The sequence below is a fragment of the Monodelphis domestica genome, chromosome 2, assembly GCF_027887165.1.
Source record: "Monodelphis domestica isolate mMonDom1 chromosome 2, mMonDom1.pri, whole genome shotgun sequence".
Classification (NCBI taxonomy): domain Eukaryota; kingdom Metazoa; phylum Chordata; class Mammalia; order Didelphimorphia; family Didelphidae; genus Monodelphis; species Monodelphis domestica.
Genome location: NC_077228.1, coordinates 46,664,035 through 46,683,830, shown reverse-complemented (window position 1 = coordinate 46,683,830; position 19,796 = coordinate 46,664,035). Strand labels below are relative to the sequence as shown.

Below are 19,796 nucleotides of genomic sequence, written 5' to 3'. Positions count from 1 at the left end.
GAGAGCTGACATCAGAGCAGGAAGACCAAGGTTTAAGTCTCACTTCTGATACATCCTGGCCATGTGGCATTGGCCAAGTCTCTCAACCTCTTAGTTTTTTAGGTGACTCACTAAAGAATATAAATTGTAGAGAAAAGTGCCAGCCTGAACTGATAGTTTCCTAATCTGAGAGATGCTTATATCAGTGACATCATAAACCCAATCCCCTATCTCTATACCCAATATGCACACATATATATAAACTATAGATCTTTCAAATATATAGCTTATGTTTAGATTTCTTTATATTCCATATTCAAGAAGAAGAATTCCATATCCCAAGACTCAACACACAGAACCACAGAAGGCAATGGAGCCTTTCTGTGGCTTCTTGTCTTTACAGTTTATTACCCAAATAGTTCTAGATTTCTGAAAGCCTTAACTACAATGAAGATTGTTCAAAAGAGAGAGCTTTAAAAGCCTTCCATTCTTTTCTCAGCTATTGGCTTCATAGAGCCAAAGCTATCCTTGTAGAGGATAGAGGTTCATCCTATCCAGTGCAGAGAGGAAGGACTAGGAGCAATGCTCAGAAGTAGCAAAAAGGCAAATTTAGGATTAATATAAATGACTAGAATTCCTAACCATTAGAACTATCCAAAAGTAGAATGGTGGCTTCTTGTTCACCAGAGATCTATCATAAAAGGCCAGAAGACTATTTACTGGATATGTCTTAATGGGGATTCTGCTTTATATTTAGGTTGGCCCAAATGGTCTCTAGAGTCCCTTCCAACCCTAAGTTTCTGAGATTCCATAAAGATTCCTTTAAAAGAACCCCAAACACTAATACACTCCTAGTGGAGTTATGAATTGATCCAACCATTCTGGAGAGCAGTTTGGAACTATGCTTAAAGGACTTTAAAAGACTGCCTGCCCTTTGATCCAGCCATAGCACTGCTAGGTTTGCACCTCAAAGAGATAATAATGAAAAAGGCTTGTACAAAAATATTTATAGCTGTGCTCTTTGTGGTGGCAAAAAATTGGAAAATAGGGGGTGTCCATTGATTGGGGAATGGCTGAACAAACTGTGGTATATGTTGGTGATGGAATACTATTGTGCTGAAAGGAATAATAAAGTGGAGGAATTCCATGGGGACTGGAACAACCCCCAGGAAGTGATGTAGAGTGAAAGGAGCAGAATCAGGAGAACATTGTACACAGAGACTGATACACTGTGGTACAATAGAATGTAATAGACTTTCCTATTAGCAGCAATGCAATGATACAGGACAATTCTAAGGAACTTATGAGAAAGAACACTACCCACATCCAGAGAAAGAACTGTGGGAGTAGAAATGCTGAAAAACAAACATAAAATTGATCACATGGTTCAATGTGGATATGATGGAGGTTTTGATGTTAAAAGATTGCTTCACTCCAAATATGAATAACATGGAAATATATTTTGAACAATGATACATGTATAACCCAGTGGAGCTGCTTGTCAGCTCTGGGAGTGGGTAGGTAAGAGGGGGAGGCAGAATCATGAATCATGTAACCATGAAAAAATATTCTAAAGAAAAAAGAAAAACCGAAAAATAAAATAAAGTAAAAGAACTCCAAGCTAGATTGTAAACTTCCATCTTAGGTGAAGGTAGCCTTTTGTACTCTCCATGCTTGGTCTCAATGTTAAGAAACAGAAGGGTCTAGGGAGAAAAAAAAAAAGAAATAATGCCCCATACCAAAGAGATGAATGGAAAAGCCCTTTCTTACCATTTCGATACTGTTCGACTTCACAGAAATGAGTTCCAGTGGGAGTGTTGATAAATGCATGGACATGTTCCACTCCATTCTGAAAATGAGAAAAATACCCAGTTAATTTTCAGCATTGATCCACATTTATTTTCTAAGTGTCAGACACTGTGCTAGGCACTGGGGATATAGAGACAAAAGTGAAATAGTCCCCATCTTCAAGGAGTTCACATTCTATCAAGCAAGACCATACAGATAGCATTCACATAAATATGCGCAAAATAAATACCAAAAAATACAAAGAAGTAATCACCAAAAGCCGAGAGGACCAAGAACAGCCTCAGGGAGCAGGTGATGAATGAGCTGAGCTTGAATAACATGGGTACTTTTAGGTATATAAATTGGGAAATACAACTTATTGAGCTGACCTTTTCCAGACGTTTCCAGGGAGCCTCTTCAATATAGACTTTGGCTCGATTAACGTGGTTAAATGAAGAAAGGAAATGTTCGCAAATATCCATAGCAAAGGTCTCTATGGTTCTGATCTGCAAAGAAAAGCAAAGCACCAGATGATATGAACACTTTGCCCCAGGTACACAACCACAACCACTGCTACTAAAGGGCTGCCACCATTTGCAGTTTACATTAATGATCTACAGTTTTCTTAGTGTCCTGAAACAGAGGCTAGAAAGGAATTTTGGAAGGAGAGTGAATTCATTGTCATAATAACCCATAGGAGCTGTGAAACAATGGAGTCAGAGATCATGGGTTCAAATTCTACCTCTGACACTTTCTACATTGTAATTGGGTGAACAAGTTAATCTCCCCGAGCCTTAGGTTCTTTATAAAATAAAGGGAAGCTCATTCTAAAGGAAAAAAATGAAAATGAGGTGGGAGGGGACTAGATGATCTCTTATATTCTTTTAGCTCTAAATTTATGACTAATAAAACATTTTCTTGACATAGTCTTGAGTCACATAGTTTATAATCTACTTCAGTTTTTAGGATCATAGATTTAGACTCAGTAAACATTGAGTTTGATTCTATTTTATAGAAGAGGAAACTGCAGCTAAGAGATGCAGCTAAATGATTTGCCTAAGATCAGAAGTACCTAAAGTGGAACTTGAACCCATGCTTTCCCAGCTCCACTGTCATCACCAATCTCTTCAAGAATTTGAGTATTGAATAGTATTTCCTGACTGGTCCTATAAGGTATACTCATTCTATACAAGGAGAAACTGAGGCTCAGTAAGTTCAAGTGAATGGCCCCCATGAACACAAAGCTAATAAATAAAACTGCTAAGTCTATCCCTGGTGTTTTGCCTCAAGCTCCAGGGCTCCTTTGACTATCCTCTAATTGGGCTTCATCCTTCTCCACTGAAGCCCCGAGTCTTTGGAGCTGCCAAGAATGGTTAATAAAACATCCTTAACAGATGAGAATCTGTCTCCTTTTTAAAAAGAACTCTCCCTTGAGCTTCTATAACATCCCCTCAGAACCTCATTCTGAGAGAGAAAGCATGGAGATGGATGGGAAGAAAAACAACTCAAAATACATGTCCTTCTGATGGCAAGCAGACAAGTGTGCTCTTCAAGTACAAATAGCTCGTGTTTTGTAGGATGATTTGCAGCTTAGATACAGAACACTTTTCACCAAACGACCCTATGAGGTACACAGGAGACCTGACTGTGGTATTGCTGCTAAGTGGCGTGGGCTGGGTTTCAACACCTGGTTTTCCAATTCCAAATTCAGGTTTCTTTCCATCATACCCCCATTTCATCTAGTATTGAGCATGGTTGCTTGCAGTGTATGGGTAATTAATGGCAAGAATAGATGGGAAGGCAGAAGAGTTTAACAACTGAAGCAAAGAATTAGAAGACTAAAGAAGAGTACCTTAGCATTCTTTTAGTCTGAAGAAAATACAAAATGTCAGAAATCATAAGAGGATTTGAAGGGATTCTTGACAGAATGCTTGAAGTGCTTTCTTTCAGAAAAACAAAATGAAAATATGAAAGGATTAGAAGAGATTCTGGAAAGAATAGCACTTTTACCTCCCCCAAAACATCACCTAGAAAAACCAGAATAGAAGAGTTGGAAGGGATCTCAGAGTTCAGCTAGGCAAACCTTTGAGTGATTCCCTCCATGATATCCCTAGCAAGTAGTCATCTCATCCCTTTAGGTTAACACAATGGAAAGGAAAGGAAGTTGGATTTGGAGTTGGAGGATCTTGTTTCAAATTCCAGCCTAGTAATATGTTGCCAGCTTGAATTTTGGAAGGGTCCATCTCTCTAGGCCTCAGTTTTTGACCCATAAAATGAGAGAGTTGGGTTAAATAATCTCTGGAGTTTCTTTCAGATCTAAATTTATGATCTCCGGTAATAACAAACCCATTAGCTCCTAAAGCAATCCGTGTCACTTTTATCCCTACAGCATTTTGATCTGTAAGTGACTTTTGGGAAGGAAAGAAGGAAGGAAGGAAGGAAGGAAGGAAGGAAGGAAGGAAGGAAGGAAGGAAGGAAGGAAGGAAGGAAGGAAGGAAGGATGAAAGGATGGAAGGAAGAAAAGAAGGAAGGAAGGAAGGATGGAAGGAAAGATGGAAGGATGGAAGGAAGAAAAGAAGGAAGGAAGGAAGGATGGAAGGATGGAAGGAAGGATGGAAGGAAGGAAGGAAGGATGGAAAGAAGGATGGAAGGATGGAAGGAAAGAAGAAAGGATAAAAAGGAGGAAGGGAAGGAGGAAAGAAGTAAATATTTAAGTGCCTACTAAGAGCTAGGAACTGTGCTAAGCTCTTTACAAATATTATCTCACTTGATCCTTCACAACCATACAAGATAGTGAAATTATTATACTTATTTTACAGTATGGAAACTAAGTCAGACAGAGGTAAAGTGACCTGCTCAAGATCATACAGATAATAACTATCTGAGGCTATATTTATACTCAGGTCTTCCAGACTCCAGGCCCAATTCTGGTCATCAGTTCCAACTCCCTCAATTTACAGATGAGGTAACTAAAAACTAGAGAGGATTTAAAAAATAACTAGAGAGGTTACACTGGTCATAATGAGAAGAGTCAAGAATCCAACTCAACTTCTTTGATTTTACTTCATAATTCTTTCCCTTACTCCATGATGTAGTACTCACTGTTAGAAGCTTTTTCTTTACCAATTCCAAGCTCCCAAACCTTAGATATAAGTAGTATTCTAATAGAAACCCTATATAAAGTTGTTAGATGAGCTTTGCTGCCCAAAAGGAGACTATTAATAATAATGATGATGATTATGATAAAGGTCTAGAGGGATGGAGACTACTAATATAAGGAATTCCTGGAATATGAAACTCTCTACCAGTGAAGGTTCACACTTTTGCTATAAGATACAGTCATGGAAAGTTGTCTAGAGTAAGGAGAGATGAAGTAGCTTTCTAAGGCCCATTGGCCAATATATGTCAGAATTGGGATACATATTAAGAAGGTAGAGTCAAAAGAGAGAACTTGTTAAAGGTGTTCAGCATCCTTCTTGAATGTATCTTTTGCCAAAAGATATTCTAGAGTCCAGAGGATTTTAGTCCAGATCAGGGAAATAGAGAAATCTTTTGAGATTTATTCAAGACACCAAACACTAGGAAGTCATGGAAGCCCCAAATGAACACTCAAACAAACCAAACCAAAATGGAATATCATACATTTCCAAGATGACTTACTTACCCCTTTGAATTTTGCCAGAACATGGACGGTGTTCTTGATGGTGTCTGTGGGGATGATGTCAGAGTTGTCTCCATAGAGGTAATCTTTCTTGGTACTCAAAGTGAGCTGGACTGATGCTGCCACTTCCTTAATGGTGTGGTAGTTGCCATCTCGTTGGATGTGGAGAACTCTGACCATATCCTTTCCATACCCAGTACATACAAATTCCACATCTCTCTTCTACAATGAAAACAAATTCATTGAAATTCATTAGATGACCAACATCTCAGGATTTCAGACAATCCCTAAATTAGATGAGGCTTTAGTTCCTAATCGAGTTTTGCTTTTGTATTGTCAGTCTTTGGAATGGAGACAGGAACATAGTAGGTCTTTATACAATGCTTGTTAGTGATGGATGATAGTTTGTTCAAGCCAGATTCTCATACAATGAATAACAAAGGGTAAAATTCAGGATGTCTATGAAAATGTTATGCATAGACAATAGTTAGGAATGGGGCCAGGTATTCTGACTTCCCTGCCATAGGAAACTCCTTGATAAGAAAACTCCCTCTACCAATGAAGGGTAAAAGCAACTCTGCAATTTATAATTTTAGAAAGTTACCTAGAACCTGTTTGTGCAAAAACATTTATTGTAGCTCTTTTTGTGGTGGCAAAGAATTAGAGACTGAGGGGATGTCCATCAACTGGAGAATGGCTAAACAAGTTGTGGTATATCATTGTAATGGAATTCTGTGCTATATGAAATGATGTGGATGATTTGAGAAAGACCTAGAAAGACCTACATGAACTAATGCAGAGAAGTGAGCAGAACCGGGAGAACATTGTACACAGTAACATTGTGGATAAACATTTATGAATAACTTGGCTATTTCTAACAATACAGTGATCCAAGAAAATCCTCAAGGACTCATGATGGAAAATGCCATTTGCCTCCAGAGGAAGATCTGATGGAGTATGAATACAAACCAAGATGTACTATATTTCACATTATCTCGTCACTTTTGTTTGTTTGAGATCTCTTTGACAAAAGGACTAATATGGAAAAATGTTTTACACTATTACACATATAAAGTCTATATCAGATTACTTGTCATTTTGAGTAGGGGGAAAGGAAAGAGGGAGGGAGAGGGAGAATTTTACTCAAACTTAAAGAAAATGAAAGTTAATTGTTTTTCATGTAAATGAGTTAAAAATAAAATATTAGTAAAAAAATTGAAGAGAGTTGTCTAGAGCACTAGTTGCCCAGGGTCACATAGCTATTATGTGTTAGAGGCAGAATCCAGGCTTTTCTTGACCCCAAGTCTGTTTCTCTAACTACTATGCCATTCGATGAGAAAAAGTCTCCAAAACTTGATTTATGTTTACCAGCCTTCATGCAAAGAGAAATTTTTCTTTTTTAAAATTTCTGTTTTTCAGAATGTAATATTGGATAATAATTAGATAAGATGAACAAATACCCCTACAGAGGAAGTTTCCATTGTTATCTAATGCAGTTGTGACCAAGTCATTCCCCAAATCAATATATTGCATTGGCTCCCTATTATTCTAGAATCCAATATTTACTCTTCTGTTTGGTTTTTAAACCTCTTCACAACTCCCTTCCATCTATCTTTGTAGACCCACTGTATCTTACTTTCCTTGCCATGTTCTGTGGTCCTGCCCAACTAGCCTCTTCCTCACACTTTGCATTGGCCATCATTCTGTGAATTTTAAAACTATTCCACCCTAATCAAACCATTCTTCAGAAGATATGATTTAGCTATTTCCTGATCAGTAACAATGGATATACTTGGAATAACAGAATCAGGTCTTGGAAACTCCATTTCTCCTCCCTTCTTAGTTTAACAAGATTTGGAAAATCTGCATCAAACTCAAGATTTAATTATCAGAGGAGATGGCCTTCAACAGACATGTGCAGAAAAAAGGACAGACCTCTGGGCTGTCCTAAGTCAAGCTAAATCATCATTGGTACAAATGAGATGCAGGAAAATGATGTAAAACTGTCTATATAAGGCACGTCACTTCCTCTCTCCTCCTCTTTCTCTGGAGAGGCGACTCTGGCTGAGAGTGTGCTAGGTGTTTCGACATCTTGGAGGGTTGGGTGGTGAGTTTTGCCCTTGAGCTGATTCAGGTTCGGACATCTTAGCTGAGTCCCTTTGGAGGTCAGGCTGATTCTTTCCTCCTTCACACTCAAAACCTTACTTTCTAGATCTCCTAATCTTCCCGCCAGATACTAGCCCCTTCCTTCTTTCTTCTTAAATCTCCTCCACTATATCAATTAAATCACCATAAAATTTCCAGCTGAGTTTGGGTGTTTCATTAGGATTTTACAAATAAAATCCTTGGTGACCAAATATAATTATTAAATTCAGTCTCAACCATAATTTTAACTCTGACAGTTTATTTCAGGTAGGCGTTCTTACCTCTTTTCTGAGTTGGAGGATCACTTACTTCCTTTGTTTGAGCTCAAGTACTGCCTTCTACTTCCCAATTCTTCTATTTCTACTTCTATTTCCCATTAGGCACTATGGTACAGCACATAAAATACTAGCCCTTGAGCATAGAAAAATTGAATTCAAATCCAATCCTATCTTCTGCATGCCTCAGTTTCCTTACCTACAAAATTAAAATAATAACATTTTCCTCACAGAGTTGTGAAGAACAAATGAGATAATATTTTTAAAGTGCTTAGCATAGTGCCTGGAACATAGTAGGTGTTACATGAGTGTTTCCTTTTCCACTCTAAATGACCATGTATTTTATTTTGTCATTAACCTCCATATACTTATATTTCTCTTTATTTCTCAATAGACTGCTCTCCTGGACTTCATCATTGTCCCCAAAACTCATCTTTCTTCATGATTACATGAACTCTGAAACTTAAACCTCCTCAGTTCCTTCTTTCTCCTAGTGACCCTCCCTCTTTTTCATTGGAGAGAATGAAAGTCAGCTAGTGGAGAGCTCCTTCTGTATCCTCTGTTTAAGAAAGGGCCCCAGGACTACCATTTCATAATATCCCATCTGGCTGAGGGACTTTTTTTAATATGCTGTCTTCCCTCATCAGATGGTAAGCTCCTTGAGGGTAGAGAATGTCTTTTGCCTTTTTGGTATATTGGGAAAATTGGGAAAGCAAGATGACAGGAATATGATAGTGTACTTGGAGTGGGTAAGTTGGGATAAAAGAGAATGAGTTGTTTTAGACTCTTACAGTTTAATATGTCCTTGGGACATTACATTGGAAATGTCTAATAGTAGAGGACTGGAACTTAGGAGAGAGACATGACCTACATTTGTAGATCTAGGAGTCATCAAAACGGGGTCATCCCTGGTGTTTTGCCTCATGAAGACTTAAACATGACTAAACTGACTCAACAGCAATGGCTCATCACCATAGAAATGATCATCAAACCCATGTGAACTGATGCAAATGGACAAGAAACTGGGCCTAAAATGGAATGGAGAGAGAGCAATACTTTGGGAAATTTCAAGGTACTTCTTGAGAAAAAGATCCATTTTTTTAAACATAAATACTATTCTAGTGGTGTATGACAATATCACTATGTCCAAAGAATTGAATACCAGGATCACACAAAGGGCAATGGAGAATTGGTTGATGAGTGTGAGTGGGCTGCAAACCATTAAGATGAGGAATGAAGAAGGAAGGAGGAAACCACCAGAGAAATGTATGGTCAGAAAATGAAGATGGGCTAATCATGCAGCAAAAGCCAGAGATGACCAGTGGACGAAGTTTGCTAGCTCCACTGGCATCCACATCCTGTAAGGATAACTACATTGGTGCCCTGGTATGGAGGGGATTTGGGAAGGATATGGACAAGTGTTGCCCAAGGATAAGCAGGCATGGGCAGATAACAATCTAACAGCATCACAAGAGACAATACCTATAGGGATAAAATCAGAGATCCATCAAAGTGACAGTCTAAAATCTGCATTGCTTGCTTAGGTAGATGGTCTAACTGCCCACATAGCCCAAACAAAAAGAATACTGGATCTGGAGTCAGGAGAGATTTGAGTTCAAATTCCAACTCTACAAATTATTTTAACATCTCCAAACCTCATCATTTTCATCTGTATAATAAAGCTAAATTAGTACAACTGGCCACATGAGGTTGTCTTAAGGAAAACATGTCATCAAAATGTGCAGTCACTTTCCCCCTTTCTCTCCAAACCATTTCCCCCCTCCCTTTCCCTCAGGCTTTCAGCAAAACAAACCCCAACTAAGTTCTATTTATTAATAGTAATATAAAAAATGAAAGACTGAATATTGACTGAAGTATTTCCTCTTGTGGTATGTGTTTGTGGGGAAAGAGTGAGGGAGTGGATAGAGAACGAGTCTTGAAGTAAGCAAGACCTGAGATCCAGCTCTGCCTCTGATTCATAGCTAGATGACCTTGGACAAATCATCAAGTCTTGATGTCCTGGGTAAGGCAATCAGACTATAAGTTGTCAAGGAGGCTCCAGCCTGTATTGGCTAGGGAAATTCCTCATCTAGGCATTCCTACCAAGGAAATCATAGAGCTAGTCTCCATTCCTATTCCCCAAACATAGTTGAGAATTAGCATTATTATTGTTCAGCCTCAAAGAAATAGATTGCAGAATAAGAATGCATGATTGACTTAGTCCCAGGCTTATGATACTTATGAAAAAATAAACCTCACAAATGCCTCAATTTGTCTTCATTATCCCCAACTTCATTCTAATAGGGAAACAACCAGGTTATATGTCACTCAGGTGCTCAAAAATATTCTGATCAAATTAAAAACTCCTTTAGGATTCTCTACCAGAAGATGCAACATATATGAAGCTGTTTGAAGAAGATTTAAATTGTTGAAACACCCTTGTGGTACCCAGGTAGGATACCTGCTTCTTCTTTCTGGTTGGCCTCCCTTCACTAAGGAACCAATGGGTTTGTTTGGTTGTTTGTTCCCCTTGCTATTCTAGATGCTTCCAATGTCTACTCAACCATCAGCTACTGGCGAAAATGCCTCAATCTTAATATTCCATTTTGTATTTTTCTAATATTAATAAATGTGGTGTGTGTAGGATTTGTTTTTCTAAAAGCCTGAGTCAAATTGGAGGGAAATTGTTTGGGGAGAGAAGGGAAAACTACCACATATTTTGATGAAATAGTAGGAATAGAATTTCAGCTCAACCTAAGAAGACAGGTTCTTTCCCTTCATTTATCCCCACCTCTCAACAACAATATGGAAAAACGCACTTACAAAGCTGGCTTAAAAAAAAAAAACCTTTGGGAGCATTCTGGGCTGTGTCTTTAGAGCACTTCACACCTGTGCAAATAGCCACACAATGAAGACTGAATGTGTCCAAAAGCAAATTGCAGAAAACCAGTTTCCTCTCTCTTGCTCTCTCATTAATTTTGGAAGAGTCTCCTGAGTTCCTGCCTCAGAGTTCTCATCTCTAAAATGGAGATAATCAGAGTAGCTAATATTTAAGGTTTGCTCAATGCTTTCCAAATACTATCTCATGATATCTTTTTCAAATAATAGTTTTCCCTAATTATATGTAAAAACAATTTTAACATTATCTCATCATAGTTTTACAACCACCCTACATAACCTTATCTCCCTTTTAGAGTTGAGAAAACTGAAATAGAAAGAGGTTAAGTGACTTATCCAAAGCCACACAGCTAGGAAGAGTCTGGGGTTCCATGGGAACATTGGTTTTTCCTGCCTCCAGACCCAATGCTGTAGCTACTGTGCCACCTAGATGCCTCAAGAGTAGGGATAAGAATACATTCTAGCTGTAGAGAACATTGGCAGTGCACAGAACAAAAAAAAAAAAAATAGCAAAAATGAGCATCAAGAAGCCATGGAAAGAATGCTAAACCCAGAGCTAATGGTCCTTGATTCAGATTCCATACCCACTCCTTATTATCTGCATATACCAGTCCTTTCAATTTGCTAAGCCTCAATTTCCTTGTCTGCAAAAGAACAAGCTTGGATTGTATAAGTACTGAGGTCTTAGCTCTAAACCGCACCCCAAGTTACTGTTTCAATAAATCTAAATATAAGTAGTAATCACATTCATGAAACCAAGAACAACAGTGATGAGTCAAAAAGTTGACAACACCAAAGGATTCATGGTGAAAATGGCTATCCACCACCATGGAAGGATTGACAGAGTCTGGATACAGATTGACGTATATTATTTTTTACTTTATTTCCTCCATGAATTTTTCTCTAATGGAAGTGATATGTGTCTTCTTTGATAACATGACAAACATGTACAGTCTATACCACATTACCTGCCATCTTAGGAAGGGAGGAGAGTTGAGTGGGAAGGAGAGAACATGAATAACAAAATGTCAGAAAATGATTATTAGAAATTATATTGACATGCAATCTGGAAAAAATATATTTGAAAAAATTTAATAGATTAAAAAGTTATGACTGAGCAGGTAGCTGTATTTCTTGATTTGCCCAAATTGATTACATTGGTAAATGAGAACATGAACACCCCAAAATGATACAATATGGAACATTGCCTTAACATTCCGGGGAAAGGGGAAGTGCCCTGAGTTATTGTACTTGCCGACATGAGGCCATAAAGGGATTTTGTCTAACAAATGTTTCATGCAGGATAACAGCACATCTGCATTAATTACAGCAGGGAAAAAGAATGGCCTGTTACATATTGAATAGTGAACTTTAAAAATAGCTAGAGCTACAGGTACTCAATTATTGCCATTTCTCTGCACGTGTTACCCAGGGAGAGAGAATCATAAAGAAACATGGATTGGAATGCTGATTTGCCTTCTAGTCCTTGCCACACTGGTATAATAGCATCAGGAAATTGGGACTCAGAAAAAAAACAAAAACCTGAATTCTCAGAGGCAATCTCTGGTATCACAGGATCAATCCCATCATGATAAATTCCATAGGGCATCCTTGGACAAGTCACTGGACCTCCATGAGCTTTTGGTCAGGATGGAGGCATAAAAGCAAGGTTGGAGTAAGGAGAAAGTGCAATTCAAATCTCAGCTGTGACATTTACTTGCTGTGGGACCACAGACAAAATATTTTATTTCTCTAAGTCTCAGTTTATCTATCTGTAAAATGAAGGTGATAATAATGCCAATATGATATATCAATCAACTTCACAGTATTGTTCTGGGTATCAAATGAAAATATTTGTAAAGAACTTTGGAAATGTCCAGTACTAGATAAATGTGAACTATTATCTTTAATAATAGAGGACTAAAGACTTCACCTTCATAGTGCTATGGACTCCTTTTGGCAGTCTGATTCAGTTGATGAACCCCTTCTTTGAATAATGTTTTTTCAGTGCATAAGATCAAATAGAAAGGATTTCGAAGGAAGCCAATTATATTGAAATACAGTACCAAAATATTTAAAAACCAAGTTCACAAACCCAAGGTTAAGAACCCTGACACTATATGAATTTAAAATTTCTTGGCAGCTTAACTCAATTCTAGGATCTCTATTGTTTTCTTCAGATGGAATTTGATTAAAATCAATTCCAGACACTTCATTCCCAATTAATCTACAGATGAAACATAACTGCAGTAAATTAATAGAGTGAAAAGAAGCACTCTGAACCCAGTAGTGGAAGGAGGGAAATAATTACCAGCACTCATATAAGCACTTTAGGGTTTGCAAAGCCCTTTACAAATATCATATCAATTAGATCCGTACAACAACTCAAAAGATAGGTGCTATTATTATTCCTGTTTTACAGATGAAGAAACTGAGGCAAACTGAGGTGAAGTGATTTGCCCAGGGTCACCTGATTAGGAAGTATCTGAGTCTGAATTTGAACTGGGAACTATGGCAAATCTCTAGTGGTCTCTTGGGAAATGCCCTTCATACTCCCACTCTTGCCTGGGTCTTCCCCCTCATAAGAGCATCTCTCATTTCGATATTGCTTTAAAGTTTACTAAGCATTTTTCTCACAACTCTGTGAGATAGTACGAGTATTGTTACCCCTGTATGATTGTCATGTATGAGATAGAAATAGTTTGCATTTTGCAGAATGAATGGATCACTGCCCAAATGTTCTTGTAAGGGAACAACACCTTGGACTCAGAGCACAGTGATTCCTTGGGAATGAGGCTTTGGAGGTTGGTAGATAATAGCAATAAGATGGAAAATGAATGGATATCCCTGAAAGTGGTAATTGTGATTGTGAGTGGTGAATAGTGACACACGCAATCTACCTAGGAGTTATGTGGAGACCATGACCAAAAGGGATAAGCTACAGAAATCTGAACAGTTTGTAAAGTTGGGGTGTCAAGGCTGTCTAAACTGCTCTCTCTAAACCAATTCACTCCTTATTCCGAAAGACAAGGAGAGACAGAGATAGAGATAAGGAAATAGGGAGACAGAGATAAAGAGACAGACAATGAAGGACGGAGAAAGAAAAATACAGAGACAGAAAAGGAGGCAGAAAGTGAGAAAGAAACAGAAAGTAGAGATAGACAGACAGACAAACAGACAGAGACGGACAGAGATAGAGATACAGAGAAAAAGAGACACACAGAGAGAGTGAACTTTGCTTACATTTTTCCTAAATTATCATTAGGCTTAGAGTTAGGGGGGAAGTGGAGGGTAGTGAAGATGAGATTGTACTCATTCATAAATGTAGACTATTATCACTTTTTGTGGCTTTACTATTTATTTCTGTCCCAATTACATTTTTTAAGCAAAGAAACCCATTTGCCATTTTCAATACTGATGTTTTCTTGGGTCTATTAGCATGGTAAATAACCAAATTCAGGAATTTGGGTTCATTCCAAATATACCGAGGGATTTAACTGGATTGGGACAAAATAAACCAGATCGAGGATTTAACATTGAAATTCTCCTTATTTGAACTTGATTCTGAAAGGGTCCAAAGATGGTTAAATAAAAAGCAACATACATTAAACAAATAAAAAAATTTAAGTTGAAGGAAGTTAGGTCACTTTACCAAGGTCACCTAGCTTCCTGGATTCTCCTGCCTTCACTTCCAATGGTCTTTCCCCTATGCAATATTACCTCTCCTTGCTCCGGGTGTCTTTAAAATGTTTTCGTAAGTGGTTCAGGCTGTTAGGTGGGTTCTCTTTAAGTGTCAGGGTTGTCTAAATGGAGAGGAGTTGATTATATTTGAAGGATAACTTTATTCACCCATCTACATTTCCCTGCTGCTTCGTGACAGAACAAAAGTTTAGCTCTACTGCTTCCCTAAAATGCAGGGAACACTCCTTTAACTTGAAGAGTAACTTCCTCATGTACAAAGACAAGAGAAAGCATGTTATGCAGGACAAGTCAATGCGTAGAATTCATTATAATCAGATCATCAAAACTCCACTTCTGAAGACAGTACTTCAGAAATGTTTGTTGAATTTGAATTTTGAATTTGGGACAGAATTATAAGCTATTAGAAATCTAAGTTGGGCAGCTAGGTGGCACAGTAAATAGATCACTGTGTCTCAAGTCAGGAAGACTCATCTTTGTGAGTTCAAATTTGCCTAAGACATTTACTAGCTGTGTGAACCTGAGCAACTCTCTAAACCCTATTGGCCTCAGTTTTTCCATCTATAAAATGAGCTGGAGAAGGAAATGGAAAACCAAGCCAGTATCTTTGCCAAGAAAATCCCAAATGGGGTCATAAAATGTCAGATATAACTGAAAAATGACTGAAAAGAAATGTAAGTAGTATAAGCTAGTTTAATCTCTTCACTTTAAAGAAACTGAGTCACTTAAGTGACTTAATCAATTATAATAATAATTAATAATTGACTTAATAAATTTGGAAAATAGCAAATTTGGGATATCTACCCAACAACCTAGACTGGTTTTGTTACTGATATGGTCAATTATATTGATAGTTTTCCTAATATCTAACAATCCCTGAATTACAAGTGTTATCATTGTATGTAAGATTATAAACAGTTCAACCTTATTTAATCCCTTATGGTTTCTCTTTCCTGTTTCCCATCTTATGCTTCTCTTAAACCTTCTGAGAAATTTCACATTTTTTTCTATTTTTTCAATCTTTTCATTTTGTTTCTTGCTGTCTCATGGAATCATTAGTTTCCATTTACCCAATTCTAATTTTAAGGATTTATTTTCTTCTGTACTTCCTTTTCCTTTAAAGTTGGACACTGTTCCTGGGTTGGAGAAATCATTATGCCAAACTTCTGCTTGTGGGGCTCAGGGTTTTGCTTCTAGGATGTGTTTGATTTCAGTCCTACATTGCAGAAAGCAGCAACTCAGAATCACAGAATTTCAGAGTTGGAAGGGACCTCCATGTCAATCTAATCCACCTCATATGAAAAAGAATCATCCTCTCTCCCTATTTCCAATAGCATATCCAACAAATGGCCATTATCACAGTCCTTCAGCAGGAGGGAATACATTTTAAGGCAATCCCTTCTACTTTGGGATAGCACTAATCATTATAAAATTCTTCTATTCATCAAGGTGGAAGTAGCTTCTTTGCAACTTCTACCCATTTGTCACTCCTAGTTTTACCTACTAGAGTTGAAAAGAATGTCTTTTCTCTCTTCCCCATGACAGTCCTTTCTATCTTACAGACAACTATTATTTTCTCCCTAAGTCTTTTCTCCAAGCATAACAATACCACCTAGTTCAACTGATCCTCCTGACGTGAGCTCAAGGTCCTTTATAATCCTGGTTGCCCTCTTTTATGAAATCTTACTTATATCCTCATTTCACTTACATAATTTGATCCAGTTTCATTTGGAATTCTCCTCTCAAAATATTTTCTAATAATATCTTCAATATACAAATGAACTTTGTAGGATTTCTTTTTTCACTGATCACCCTGATTGTTTCCCCTCCTATTTTTCCTGGTCCTCGCCAATTTTAACAGCTCTTTCCTTTGGCCTCTTATAGCCTTCCTTTTACTTGTCAATCAGTATACTTATATTTTTTTGGTCTTCTGTTCTCCTTGTAGCAACAGCAGAGGAGTCCTCAGACACTAAGCAGAGAAACAATATTCTAGGACTTATGGGGACCAAATAAAAACATGTCCTACATATTTAAACCAAACAACTAAAGCTAATGTTGAAGAAATGAAACAAGCAGACACATAACTTCAAACAAACTAGAAAGTCCAAGAGTTTCCTATGATAAATGTAACCATGATCCAGGTCTCTGATGTCATGATGGAGAGGTTTCATTGGCTTGCTTGTCTTCTCAGACTGATGTGGATGAAGGACAGAAAGAGTTGATTTTATATGCATGAGAGACCCCATAGTATTATCACGTTGATATCCCTGTCACTATGGGTGCTAGATTTTGTGATGGTCAGGTGGCACTATTTGGATAGGAGTTTGTCTCTGGAGCATTAAAGCTCCTAATCTCTGTGATGACCTTTCAAGGACAGAGAGAAGCATGAGCAGAGAAACAGACTCCATCCTAAAAGAGGTTTGTGCCTTAGGAGAGTCTGGATCTGGAAATTAAATGGAATGTATAATCTCTATTGCATGCAATTAATACTCCTTCTTTGATTATATATTTACCAATCTAATTAAACTGTATTTAAATTATGACCTTAAGTGAAAGTAGATAAAGGAAACAACATGAAAAGGATGCAACAGCAGTGTGGCCAAGTAGTAGGGTCTGAGCAATAGAATGACTGTTATACTCCTAGATCAAAATCTACAAAATCAAAGTAGCATAGAAGTGTGGGCAGTGCTGGGTGACCTGAAGTCATATGCCCTAGTTCCTTCTTGTTAACATAAGAATTTTTCCTAGTTCAACATGGCAAACACATTATTTATTTTTCTGGAATAAATTAGGCTGATCAGGAAAACATAGTATTTTGACAAAATAGCATGTTTCTTAGGTTTGAAAAGAAATGCAGAATTGGGGGAAGTAGGATATTCTTGTCATGTGAACTTGTCTATACCATTCCATCTAGAGACTGAACATTTTAAATTCACTTATGAAACCTCTGTTCACCCCAAAACACTCTGTTGTTAATTGTAAAATCTAAGGCAAATATGAATGTATGGTTGATTTCTTTAATCACAGAATCCCTCCCCTGCCCCACTATTACAATACCATAGTTGCTTAATTAGTTTGTTGATTGACAGATTAAATTCTGCTCATCCACAGAAGACAGAACTAGAAGGAATTAATGCAAGTTGCAGAGATTCAGGTTTGGGGTTGAAAGGAAGGGAAAATATCCAATAATTAGTTAGCCAAAAGTACAATAGGCTATTTTTGGAATCATAAATTCTGCATCACAGTTTTCAAGAGAAGGACAACTGACTATTTACCAGTGATAATAAAGAAAGAGCTCCTGATTAGATATAGGTTTGACCAGATGGCTATTGAGATCCTTGTTTTAGATAATGACAGCAGGAGACAGGATGTTCATGGAAACACTTCACATTTAAATGTTCCAGAGATCTATAATTTCGAAAGTGTGAGTACAACCTCAACTGATATAGCTCATGAGCCCTCTAGGCTTTAGTAACTCATTTCCCAACCCTTTGCAATGTGGCTTGCCATCTCACTACTCAACTGAAACAGTTCTTCAGGATTAACAATAATCTCTCCAATGCTAAAACAGATGGTCTTTTTCTAAATTCTTACTGTTCTTCACCTCATTGAAGCATGTGACATCCTTAATGCCCCTTCTCTTGGATAATCCCTTCTACTTTGGATTTTGTGACCTTGCTTGTCTAACTGCTCCTTCACAATCTTCTTTGCTGGACCTTCATACATGCCTTTTCCTCTAAATGTAAATGTTCCCCCAAGGTTCCAGTTTGAATCGGATTGAATAGATTTTTGATTGAATTTCAAGAATTGCTCTGCCCCCCAAAATTTTTCCATGTGGCACTTGACCCAATATTAACATTTTGGCTAACCTTGAAATAATATATAACTAGATATAAAAAGGAACAAAATGCCTAGTAAATATGTCATAAAAGAATTAGGATCATGTTTATACTCCACCTAAAAAACCAAATATTTATCCGAGTCCCAGAGAATATGGTAGACATATTTACTAAATACACCTGTGTTTCCCAATTCTATCAATTTTCAATGACCTCAGGAGGCATCCATAAATGTACAAAAAATTTTTATACTGAAATAAATTTTAAGTAACTTTAATTTTTAAAAATAAGCATAAATAATAATGTTGCTCCTTTAAAAAATACTGAGATACTGTGAAATGAATCAAACCATAAAACATGGCAATTTCAAAAAGGTTAAGAGTCATTGAAATTTTGGAATGTGTCCAAACCATATAAGACCTATACCTGTGGGGTCACATGGAAGACTGATGGGCTCCATGGGTTTGGAAAATGTGACAACTGGGAAAGAAACTACTGACTACTGTTCATAGGTCCTAGTTGAGTCAAACCCATATGTGTTTGCTTGACTAGGGTAGATATGAATTTATCTTTTGCAACAGTCTTCAAAGGGAATGAGAGTTGAGCTCATACTTTGTCCTGCAAAACCCTGGGAAGCTAAGGCTACTCCTGAATTCTCTAGGTCAGTGTGGATTCACTCATATTGATGCCAAGAGTCCTCTTTGGTCTATGCTCAAGAAAGGTCCCTAATCTTGAGTGATTCCATCTTAACCCACATCCCCAATACTGGCTCTGAACCAAACCCAACTTCTGAGTGGGATATGAGACTGTGAGACTACTCACTACATTCTTTTCCTAGACTTCTGGTGGAAAATCACTCTTTCAAATACAATACATTCAAGGCAATGGTTTCTATGTTCCCCTATTTTTTTCTCTCCTTCCAACCCTTCAAAGTAATAAGGTAATTCTCACCTCTTCACACCCATGGTAATGGGACATTTTCCCTCAGTCTTCAGATTCTGTTTCAGAAATGATAAGAATGAATATCTGGAACAAAACTTGTGTTGGTGAAGGTTTGGATTTTTTTATTTTCAGGGAAGGGTGGAAGGTCAGCATTGTTTGTTTGTACCCTATCATGACCGATTGGATATCTGGAGATATTTAAGCTAAAGCTTCCCTTTGAATGGCTAAGTCTGGGAGGTGGAGAGGACATGTCAATACTACCCATGAGCCACAGTTTAATGGAGTCTTACTTTGATTTTAACCCTTTTCTTTACCATCAGAAAATAGTTACTTTCTTCAAATAAATGACCATTTTCTTCCAGAAGTGTAAAAGACAGGTAGTCTTCCTTACACAAGACAAGATCCATTTTTAAATTATCTTTATTACCATTTTTGAAAGCTGGTGTTACATAGCATATAGCGAGTTAGTCATAGAATCAGACAGAATAGGGTTCATGTCTCACATTTGACCCATAACCTGGACAAAGCATTTAACCTCTCAAGATCCTGTGCAATTTTGTAAGAAAATGA

At 37.5% G+C, this 19,796-nt stretch overlaps 1 protein-coding gene across 1 annotated transcript in view; it reads right to left on the bottom strand.

Moving 5' to 3' along the window:
• Nucleotides 1-19,391, bottom strand: part of LOC100012925 (uricase-like) — a 50,483-nt gene extending 31,092 nt beyond the window's left edge. Inside the window, exons 1-4 of the mRNA XM_007480611.2 lie at nucleotides 19,236-19,391; nucleotides 5,432-5,650; nucleotides 2,157-2,273; nucleotides 1,750-1,828 (exon numbers count right to left, since the gene is read on the bottom strand). Coding sequence (XP_007480673.1) covers nucleotides 1,750-1,828; nucleotides 2,157-2,273; nucleotides 5,432-5,650; nucleotides 19,236-19,262 — 442 coding nt within the window. The 5' untranslated portion in view covers nucleotides 19,263-19,391. The remainder of the gene's footprint in view (nucleotides 1-1,749; nucleotides 1,829-2,156; nucleotides 2,274-5,431; nucleotides 5,651-19,235) is intronic.
• Between the last annotated feature and the right edge of the window lie 405 nt (nucleotides 19,392-19,796).